This window comes from Saccostrea cucullata, unplaced genomic scaffold, assembly GCF_032062105.1.
Source record: "Saccostrea cucullata isolate Sc308-1 unplaced genomic scaffold, CSIRO_AGI_Scuc_v1 ctg8993, whole genome shotgun sequence".
Classification (NCBI taxonomy): domain Eukaryota; kingdom Metazoa; phylum Mollusca; class Bivalvia; order Ostreida; family Ostreidae; genus Saccostrea; species Saccostrea cuccullata.
This window is the reverse complement of record NW_026940361.1, coordinates 55001-67044: the sequence shown is the minus strand read 5'-3', so window position 1 is coordinate 67044 and position 12044 is coordinate 55001. Positions and strand designations below refer to the sequence as shown.

General features: G+C 35.6%; 1 protein-coding gene across 1 annotated transcript in view; it reads left to right on the top strand.

Annotated features, from left to right (window-relative positions):
* Positions 1-6296: 6296 nt before the first annotated feature.
* Positions 6297-12044, top strand: part of LOC134255177 (uncharacterized) — a 30434-nt gene continuing 24686 nt past the window's right edge. Inside the window, exons 1-4 of the mRNA XM_062737674.1 lie at positions 6297-6482; positions 6897-6962; positions 8002-8622; positions 8729-8791. Coding sequence (XP_062593658.1) covers positions 8022-8622; positions 8729-8791 — 664 coding nt within the window. The 5' untranslated portion in view covers positions 6297-6482; positions 6897-6962; positions 8002-8021. The remainder of the gene's footprint in view (positions 6483-6896; positions 6963-8001; positions 8623-8728; positions 8792-12044) is intronic.

The window sequence follows — 12044 nt, the reverse complement described above, 5'->3', positions numbered from 1 at the left end:
GCAGTGGGTTCCAAAACTTCATAAGAATCCTTACAAACAAAGATACAAAGCGGGTTTAAGTGTCCAACCAAACCTCTTTCTTTACTTCTCACTAATACTAGTATATTAACAGAAGAGAAAGGGAAACTTAACGAGTACAGTGTACGAGTACTGTTTAATAATATATTCAAAAAGTGATGTAAATGAGATGATAATTACAATGAACTTTTGGACAATGTGAAATCCCGAGAGTTTACCAAAATTAAGAGCTTAAAATTTTTCGACTTTTCAACTTTTAACACAACCATTAACAACGTTAAAATGAAGTCTAGGCTTTTAGATATTATTGGCAACTGCTTTCCAATGAAAGAAGGATATGGAGATAACGAACATGCAGCATTCTGTATCAAAGTCCATAAAACAATACAAAATAGGAGCAGAGCAAGCACGGACCTCCGAAACATCAGAGGTTGGATCAGGTGCCATGAAGGAGTTAGCATCCCCTGCCGGAAATTCACCTCCGCCGTGGGCTCCTTGTCATAATCGGGAAATAACGGAAACACTCGTCGTCAATTCAGTGTATACGAGGGACGATCAGAAAATTCTGCAAGTATACCTATAAAATAATAAAAACAATATATATCAAAATTTAAACTAGTTTAATCCTTCAAAATATCCCCCTTTTACATTCACACACTTTTGCAATCTGCATACCCATGATTTGAAAGCCCCGAGGTAGTCTTCCCTTGGAATACTGTCTAAGCACTGATAGACAACACTACCAACTGCACTGCGCGAAGTATAGGGACGTCCAGATACCATTTGTTTCAGTCTAGGAAATATGAAAAAGTCACGAGGATTTAGGTCGGGAGAATACATGGGATGTGGAAGCTGAACAACCTTTTCTTTCTTCAAAAACCTTTGAATTGTTTTACTCTTATGAGTCGGAGCATTGTCATGAATGAGCTTTATGTTCTTCAAGCCTGTCTTTGGTCTTTTCTTTTCATATACATTCTTAATTTTTTTCAGTACATTATTTTTGTAAATTTGTACTGATATACCTCTACCTTGCGAAGTTGGAATTTGCACAACTCGGCCACTAGATTTGAAGAATATAGCATACAGAATTTTCTTAGCACTCTGACACCTTTTTGCAATGACTGGACGCTCGCTTTTCTTCCTTACCAACATCATATTGTTATCTTTTCTTTGAGGCTCAAAGAAATAAGTCCAAATTTCATCACCTGTTAGTAAGTCAGAAAATTTCTCCTATCACAGTTTTCATAGATTTTTAACAGTTTTCTAGCAAATTCCAAAGATAAAGTGTTGTCTTTTGTTCTGGTTCAAGAGATGCGGTATCCATCGTTGCACACTAAGTTTACGTTTAAAAATAGAGGTTTTTTCAAAATTTCATGTACCTTTGCTATGAGATACCAACAACACTAGCAATATTTTAAAGGAAACGTTGGGTCTGAAAAAATATTTAAAATTCATTGAATGGTCAAATAATGAATTTTACCTGTTACTGCCATTTGTTTTAACTTAATTATAAAGTAATAAACATCAAAGTTATGAGTTATTTGGCTGCTGGAGGCTGCCATGTTGATGAGATAAAGTTATCGCGCTTGCTAAATATTTCCCACAATCCTCGCTTTTATGACGTATTGCAGGCCATTTGGCTCTAAGTGTAAACACTATCTTGTCAGAATCAAGTTGTGAAAATGTGCCAATTAAGTGTGTGCAGTTTAATTTTGGATCTGAATATATTATAGTAAATATAATTTCACATTCCTAAGCTTCTAGTGTTTCAGAATTCAGGAAAATAAAAGAAGGAATTAATAATAAAAAGCCATAAACTGGTCGGATTTAACTTTAATTAAACACTTAGCTGCAAAGGTTGTATTATTATACATGATTTTAATTAAAACTTTTTAAAGTTCTAATGTGTCAAAAGGGATGTTAATTTGATTCCTATAAATTAACAATTGCTTAAATTAGCTTATTTCTGAAAGAAGGAATTTTATTTTTCTGCAGTCATAAACACATTGACTCTAGCCATCTAGCTGGCATTTAATCTGTCTGCTCTACGTCAGCAGCGGCCATGATAAGGTTTTCCCCATGCTGCTCCAATTAAGCTATTAAAATCCAATTTAACTGCTGTTATCAGCAGTGCAGTGTTGTTAGATGCAGCTTTTCTTTTCATATAAGAGATACAGTTTTATATATAAAAATTTAAATTCTGACCAAACGTTCCAATTAAGAGTATATCTACCATCTTCCTCTACCATTTTCTAAACTGCAGCCACGTTTCCATCAGGAACAGCTGTCTTTGGTCGCCCTGTTCTCGAAGAATCTTTAACGACGTCAACGCCATTCTTAATCTTTTTTAACCAACGACAAACTGTGCTTAACGAAATTGCAGAATGTCCATAAATCTGACAAATCTCATTCAAAATCATTTTTGCAGGTATATCAAGAATGCCTCTCACTTTTATATAGGTTCTTATTTCAGCCTTCACCGCAGATTTCATATCACTTGCAGAAAATGGTCAGCGTGTACGACTACCCCTTCTTCTTTTGTATGTAACTTTTGAAATAAGGAATAAAACGATAAGAAATTTTAAACAGACACAGGTAATGAATGTATCTACCCGTGTGTGACATCAGTTTTGGTCATCTACGAAAAATATCTATGGAATAACATTACTTGAATTATTTTCTGATCGCCCCTCGTAAATAATGAACTAACAATAGTATGAAAAACGTCAGTCAGCATTTCTTCTTCATGTCCAGTGCTGACCTCGATATCGAGTGTAATAGCACGTCGAACACAGCTAAAAGCCTCTTATTTACAATTAAAAGTCGGTTAAAAACAATGTTCTGCATGTCACTTAAGGGTGATAGGAAGCAGCTATGGTGTTGGTTAGCTGCTTCTTGAAGCCGTCGATGGTACTGGCTTCTTTAACATGATCTGGCAGGCTGTTCCAGTCCCTGATGGTCCTTGGGAAGAAGGAGAACTTGTACACGTCTTTGTATGTTGGTGGCTGACGGTATTTGCTGCCCCTTGTCCGAGTATCCCCTGGTGTTAAGTACGATGTTGCTGGGATATCCATGAGGTCATTGCTGATCTTATACATCATGATGAGCCGTGATCTTAGTCGGCGTGTTTCAAGGGGCTCCCATTGTAGATCCTTCATCATAGGTGTTCTATCATAATAGTTGCCCTTAACAAACCTTGCTGCTCTTCTCTGGACACTCTCCAACATTTGTATTTGGGTTTGCTGATATGGGTCCCAAACAGTCGCTGCATACTCCAGGGTGGGCCTGACGATTGTACTGTAAGCAGCAGATTTAATGTCGGCTCTACATCCCTGTAGGTTGCGACGGAGAAAACCTAGGGTCTGGCTTGATTTGGCTCGGATATTGGATATGTGTTCCATCCAGTTCATCTTATTGTTTAATGTTACGCCTAGATACTTTCCACTGCTGACTGACTCTAGAGTGTGGCCATGGAGGAGGTATTTGTTGGTTATGGGACGCTGTTTCCTGGAGACATGGATGACTGTGCATTTCTGGGGGTGGAATTCCATTTGCCATTCTCGTTCCCATTTCTCTAGTGACTTCAGATCTTTTTGGAGCTGTTCGGCATCTGCTCTAGAGTTAATTCTTCGATAAAGCAGGCAATCGTCAGCAAATAATCTTGCGTCTGATGATGTATGCTCCGGCAAGTCATTGATAAAGGTGAGAAATAGTAACAGTCCCATCACAGTCCCCTGGGGAACCCCGGAGATGACATCAGCTCTGGTAGAGGACTGACCCTCTAATGTGACTCGCTGTGTCCGTTTCGCCAGGAAATCCTTGATCCAGTTCCACGTGTTACCTCTGACGCCATAAAAGTGCAGTTTGTGTAGAAGGCGCTTTGTGGAACTTTGTCAAATGCCTTGGAGAAATCCAACATCACTATATCTACTTGCTCTCCAAGGGCCAGTGACTTGGCCACCTCGTCCACTGTAATCAATAGCTGCGACTCGCATGATCGTCTTGATCTAAAACCGTGTTGCTGATCTGCCAGTATATGGTTACTGTCGTAGTGATCCATGATTTGGCTGTGTACAATATGTTCTAACAACTTGCACGATATGGAAGTTAAGGAGACTGGGCGGTAGTTTGAAGCTAAATGTCTCTCTCCTTTCTTAAATATGGGGACTATAGATGCTTCTCTCCAGTCGTATGGCACTTTTCCGATATCAAGTGAAAGTTGGAACAATTTTGTCATGATTGGGGTTAGTTCTGTTGCAAAGTCATGGAGGAATCTTGATGGAATTGCATCTGGTCCTGTCGCTTTATGTATATTTAGGCCCTTCAGGAGCTTACATACACCATTACTTCCTATGCGGATGTTGTTCATAGTAGGGTGTGGGCTGTCTCCTTTAGATGGCATATCTGTAAGGTCTTCCTTTGTGTAAACCGAATGGAATTGGTTGTTTAGGATTTCTGCTTTGGACACTGTGTCACTGTGGAGCAGACCATCGGGGCCCTTGAGTGGAGACACGCCGCTGGAGTCCTGTTTTTGATGTTTAATGTAGGACCAGAATCTCTTTGAATCCTCACATATCACTTCTTGTAAGTATTTTTCCCTTGCGAGTCGTATCTCTCGCTGGCATGCTGTTTTTAATTTGTGGTATCGATTTCTGTCCCTGTTGTTTTTGGTCCTTCTTGCTTTTTGGTGTGCTCTATTCTTCCTCCTTGTTAGCCTGTTTAGGTGGGTATTAATCCATGGATGTGATGGCTTGGATCTAGTAAACTTAGTTGGTACATGTTTCCTCATCAAATCATTGATCATACCCTTGAACTTGGTCCATATTAGATTGATGTCCATGATGTTATCATATTCCTTATAGCTGTTCTTTATTTCTTCTCTGATGGCATCCATATTGGCCCTTTTCCATAGGAAGATCTCTCTGCGAAGATGTTTTGATCTTACTGGTTCCACTGCTGCATCACATAAGATGACATCGTGATCAGCTTTGCCAATGGGTGGTAAACTCCTAATTTTTTCTATCAGAGTTGGGTGGGAAGTAAATAGTAGGTCTAGAATATTCTCTCCTCTGGTCTTGCAGGTTATTACTTGTTCTAAACCTAGTTCTTCGCTGGTATTCACTAGGGACTCGCTGATATACTTTGGATAGATGAGTGGTTATAACTATTGCAGTTAGTACAGAACCAGGAGGTTGATCTGTTTCCTAATTGGTGGTATGATTCATCTGATATCCCCATGCACTTTGCATGGAACCATTGGTTACATTCATCACAAGCTACAGCTTTCTGGTTTGACTTGCATGGTTTCTCACAAACCCCACATGAATACTTAACTGGTCCTGGGTTTGTTTCAATACCCCCTATCATTAGCAAGGTGAGTAGAAGGCGATAGGACATTACTGTTGATGACGATTTCCTAACCCTTACATGAGAGAGCCAGTTGTAGATAATTGTAGGGTGTTGAATTGAAATATTCTCTATGAAAGTTAGAGGGTGGTATTAAGTAGAGTAGGTGATAATTTAAGGTTGTACTCATGTTCATCGCTGGTCTTCTGGGTGATCGTTGAGCTAAGTATAAGCATATACAAAATAATCAGAGGAAATTCGGAATGCATCGGAGATAACCGGAAGTTGAATGTTTTGAATTCAAAGTTATGACTTTTGGTGAAGGAAGGTGAAATATACCAAGATTTTCACATCATCCGTGTCCAATGATAAATTGTGTTTGCTCTCTAGGTCATTTTATCGACCATGGAATTTACGAAATGATGACTTTAAACGAAACTGTTGATATTCTTGTTTCATCAACTTGCTTGTTAATAATTTACCTCGTTTTAGAAATTGTCCATACGTAGAGCATGCCATTGCGTATAAAATTAACTGAGATACATGTATATAGACACCGTATGCAGGTGATAAAGGTATATTGCTGCATAAGTAAGGGACGTTGACGATAGAAAAGTTAAAGTGATCGCGTTTATCATACAGCTTGGTTGTTAGATAACCATTAACGTCTTTTTCAAGTAAAATATCCAAGTATGAAACAGATGTGTCAGACTCTGTGGTATTTTTTATTCCAAGCTCACCAGGATATATCACATTGACAAAAGAATGGAAATTAATTACAATTGTTAATTGACAATACATCGATATATCTAAATGTCGAGTTGAAGGCAACAGCAAGTGCTTTCTTCTTTTCACGCATAAGATTTTGCAAAAGTTCTGCCTCATGCGAATACAAAAGTAGATATGTTAATAAGGGGTTGATATTAATATAAAGAAAGGGTGAATTATTCGAGAGCCGAAATCACTGGCAACCGCTTCGATCTTGCATTGAAAAGTGTAAATCCCAGAGAAGTAAAATGAACCTCTAGTAGATATGTCTTAGGATTTAATCTCGGAACATAGGCCACAAATATCTGCATTTCATCATTTGAAAAAGGCAGAACATTAAAGAATATCAAGTAAGATTTTAAGTGTCAGAAAAACAAATAAATTTAAACAATGCGCATATTGGCGAACTTTCGTTTTCCTGCACAGCCACTTGAAGGTACAGACACATTTAATGCTTACATGTTTTAATAAATTTGCAAATAAACTGCCAGCAAAAGGATTCAAAATGACGTTAGGTATAAGATAAGGTCCAATAACAATGCTAATCGAATATTGTATATTGTTTTAAAGTCTACTTTCGTTTTAGGAAAACAAATTTTGAAAATCGCTGACAACTAGCAGTTTATATGATCGATTAAAAATAGTTTTAATATCTATTGATTAGCCAAACTATTTTAGAAATTCTCTCATGTTCATTTACTGGAAACATCCTTATATAGAATGATGATTTTCCCAAATAAAAAAAAATCATATTAATTTTTCAGATTTTACGGACCCTGGACCCTGGAGTTTAAAATGGAAGGAAAACTTTGGAGACATCAATTCAATTGGTATTTTCAGAATTAGAAAGTGAAAATAAAAATGATGACCTATTTATGAAAATAAAAAGGATGATTTGTCATTATGCTTGTGAAGGATGCATTGTACATAATTTCTTTGACAGGTAAAAGTGTGCCCTAAGCCAACTCTATGTCAATCGAATTAAAATTAGATGTTAGATCATACTCGCTACTCTAACGATGTTAGTCTAGCGAGTGTGCGAGCGGATCTAACATCTAATTTTAATTAGATTGACTCTATGGTAATCTTTGTCAATGTTACCGGGTTCAATATTATTAAATTCTATCTATCAATAACTACAAGATCTAGGAAAACATATTTACTGAAGACACGACTGCAATGAATAAATGATCTGACAACTACCTAAGGTAATTTAGAAATAATAAAAAAAAAATACAAATGCACGAGGAAATTCTTGCTTTGGTCATAACTTTGACGTAGCAAAAAATAAGAATATCTGACACAAAACTTCGTGATCAGAGTTTCCATAAATTAATGGTGCAATAACTTTAGAAGATCATACTTGTACAACAACCTGTAGTGATTCTTTTTGTTTCTAGGATATAATAGGACCCTTACTTTAGGTCATTAGGTCAAATCACCGAGTAAAAAAATTGTTAATTTTATAAATCTTAAAAAAAGTATTTTTGAAAAAAAAAATCTTTTGTTATTCAGGAAGTATTTTGAGGTTATGGCATGCGGGTTTGTCACTGTGTACATAAAGTAACACAACTACTAAGTTAAATGTTCTTTTGGACACATCATTTTAATTCTTGAATTGATGTAGTCTTATCTTTTCTACTAAACAAAAGACATAAAAAAAATATACACATGTTCATACATAACATTCTAACAAGTCAGTAAAAATGCAGTATGGCACTCTAGCAAACAGGCTGAAATCAGTGAACAGTATTTTAATTTAAGCAATTTTACTAGTTGCCTTAGTGCATGAGCAATGTGTAGTTTTACAAAGATAGTTCTAATTTGTTTGTTTATTATCAAATTTTTGGATTGTTTGTTACATTTCAGAAAAGCATTAGAAGATTACTATGGCCTCTTCCTCTTACGCGTCTAATGCCTGTAGAGCCTGTCGACTTCTCCTGGGTCCATGTACAGATGAGTTACGTGACGTTTTACTTCACCATGTACCGCTGTCAACATTCCCACACGTCATTAAACAAAAGAGGAGTAATCTTCCCCGTCTGACAGCCCAACAAATGAATCTTATTTTACCCAGAGGTAGTAGTTATACAGGAAACTATGGTGATATGGACATTTCCTTATTGTACATACTACTTAGAAACATTTGTGGTATACCACCACACAGCAATGGCTGGGGATACGATCCAGACCCCACAGATCGAACTCACTCTGCCAACATTGAGAGAATCCGTATTGCCAGAAATCAATGTGTACATTCTTCTAGCCCAGCCCTCTCCAATGCTGATTTCAACAGGATCTGGTCCACTGTCAGATCAGCAGTTGTGGACCTTGATTCCTTTCTTAACAATGGGAACCAGTTTGAGAGAGGGGTGGACTTTTTGAGACATGAGACGATGGACCCTGTCCGTGACCGCCATTACATAGAAGAACTGAGGAAACAGGCTGAAGAAGATGCAGAAACTAGAGAAATGGTCCAAGGACTGAAACGTAATTAAGATGACAAAGTTTGACATTTAATTTATGAATAAATATTTTATAAAACAATGTTTGAATTGCAGAATTGCTTACTTTAAAGGTTTTTTTTTTCTTCTAGGAAAATTAAATAAGAGTGAGACTGACAGAATTAAAAAACACAGAAAAATGCTAAATATTGTAGGTAAGTACATTTATAATAAAGAAAAAATGGATTACCTTTTTCATGAGATAAAATTCAATTTTGTAAAACTGCTTTGAAGAGAAACCTCCTTTAAATCAAAATTTGTTTTATTGAAAGATGTCAAAATTCGATATCTAAAGCATATAGCTTAGTTCTGGTTGGATTATAATGTAAATAGCTTCTCCGGATATTTACATTATTTATTTTTGCACGGAAACTCACTTAACAAAGGGGTCCATGGGCATCTTTGCTTAATCTAACATCGTTATATCATTGGAACAAATTTGAGTGTTTTTTTATAATACCTGGCAATGCTTCGATATAAATAAGACCAATTATAACTCTACCAATAATGGCATTGCTGTTCTTGAGAAGAATATTTTTATGCTCCCCTTCGAAGAAGGGAGAGCATATATTGCTTTGCTGCTGTCTGTCGGTCCATTTAGTTTTCGTTCATTTGCTTCGCAACCATTGCACATACTGAAATTTGGTATACATATATATCACATTAATATATCGGTCAAGTTCTGTTTTGGGTACGGCCACACCATTTTTGACATAGTTAGGTCCCTTAGACTGAGAAAAATTTCAAATATTTGCAGTTTCCATTTATTTTCTTTGCAACCATTGTACATACTGAGATGAAATTCGGTATACAGATTTATCAGATGAATATCTAGGTTTAGTTGTGTTTTGGGTACAATTGCGCTATTTTTGACAGAGTTATGCCACTTGGACTTAGAAAAAATTCAATTATTCGCAGTTTCCATTCATTTTCGTTGCAAGCGTTGCACCTACTGAAATGAAGTTTAGCATATAGACTTATCAAATGAATATCTAGATCAAATTCTGTTTTGGGTACCATTGGGCCATTTTTGACAGAGTTATGTCCTTGGACTTTAGTTAGAAAAATTCCAATTATTTGCATTTTCCTCTCCTTTATTTTAATTTATATTTTTTCTCATAATAAACAAAGAGATATCTGAACATATTTACATTTATGCCCTACACACACACTCACCCTTTCACACTATCCACTATCCTTCTATAGATAATATTAAGAGAGATAAAAAAAAAAGATGAATACATGTAAATTCAGTTTGTCACTATTTCCTCCAACACCTTATAACATTGTGCATAAATTATGCGAATTATTAAATACATACCGGGGTATATTCTTTTATCAATATGAGGATAAAAAAGAGAGATAAAAAGAAAAAAAGAGAAGACAATAACAATAGTGAATGACATTTGAACTGCCACTCATCAAAAACAGGTTTCCATGTAGACCATATGAAATTAAAATACACAATTTTATTCTTTTGGATTGAAACAAATTTTTCAATATTATATTTGATTCTTAGATGACATATGAGTGCAGTGAGATTTGGCATTTTCTTCTGCATCAAACAAGTAAAGATATATTGTTTAGTTATAGTATAATAAAATTTACAGGAATCTCTACTAATATAACATTATGAATGTTAAATCCGACCCTTTTTGAAGTTAAGTTCTATATATATGTGGATAAGACTACTCCACAATGCCAAATATTATCACAAAATAAAAATACATGTTGGATTGTTTCACTTTCATTCTTACAAAAGGTACAAAAATCAGTAGTTTTAATATTAATCTTTTTAAGATAGCAACCTACAGGAAGAATCCTATGCAGTATATATTCTAAACAGCAGCCATCGAACAGCTGTATCACTTGTTACCTTAAAGCAAACTTTAAAAACATCATGTTTTTCAAAATTACATTGCCCATAGATACTCAAAATGTAAATCCAGTTTGATGTAGATGTAGGTTTAACACAATTTGTGTTGTATTTTTCTGACTGTAACAACAATTCATAAAAAAGGGCATATCTGTATTGAAAGATTTTGTGGATAAGGATTTGTCAATAGACATACATTTCAAATATGTTGATACTACAGTAAGAACATATTATATTGCATAATCTGCTTATTTGCATTTGTTTGTTAGAGGCAATTTTTTTTTGTAAAGAATCAAAGCATAAAATTTTTCTTCGCTATCTACAAAATCTCCAATTACTCTGATACCATACTCATACCAATTTTTTTTTTATAAAAACAGACCGTTTGCCAACCAAGATATTAGAATTGAACCACATTGGGATATTAAAAAAAAGAGTTTTGACACATTTACAATTATTTAAACACTTCATGACCTCCAGCCATGATTTAAATACATCTTGCCAGAAAGCATTGTTTTTCGGAAGTAAATGCTCTAAAATAAACAGATCTCAAAAATGAAATAACTTCTCAATAACATCTTTTCGATTCAATGCAAAACAACTATCCGTGGCTTTTGTTTTTGAGTTAACCTTTTCATTCAAAAAGATTTTAAAGCAATTATAAAATTATTCACATCAACCATTTTTAAACCTTCAGAAAGATAGTCTTGTGTGACAAGGGATCGCTTTATCTTATATGATTTGGACTTCCATATAAATTCAAAAATAACTTTTTGCAAATCAACTGAAAACTGGTTTCTAGGAGATGGCAAAGAAATAAATAAATGATTAAGCTTTGATAGGATACTAGTCTTTAACAACAGTTATACGACCAATTGGAATTAGGATTCTTCGTTTTCATTTTTTAATCAAAACTCTTATTTAAGGTAGTTGTGAGTCATAATTGATATCAAATATTTGTTAGGTCACCTGAGTAAACTCAGGTGACCTATTGCTATCCGTTGGCGTCCGTCGTCGTGCGTCGTCCGTCGTGCGTTAACATTTGAACATTTTCAGCTTCTTCTCTGAAACCACTCATTCAAATTCAACCAAATTTGGCACAAAGCATCTATGGGTGAAGGGGAACAAAAGTTGTGAAATTCATGGTCCCTGCCCCCCTGGGGCCTGAGGGGTGGGGCAAAAACCACTAAAATAAATGAAATCTCTAAAAATCTTCTTCTTTATTCCTGGACATCAAGCAGTCAAACTGAATGCATGATTGTAATCAGCATAGAGTCCTCTACCAAAGTTGTGAAATTCATGGCCCCAGGGTCAGTGGTTCTAGTGCTAGGGCGGGGCTAAAATTGTATATAGTGAAAATGCCTTATTTCTTTGAAAATCTTATTTTCTGCTCCTGGGTATTAAATAAACCAACTATGTACATAGTTATGATGAATAAGAGTGCCTCTACCAAATATTGTGAATTTTATGGCCCCAGGGTAAAGGGTTCTGGTGTTAGGGCGGGGCCTTATATTGATTATACAGTGAAAATG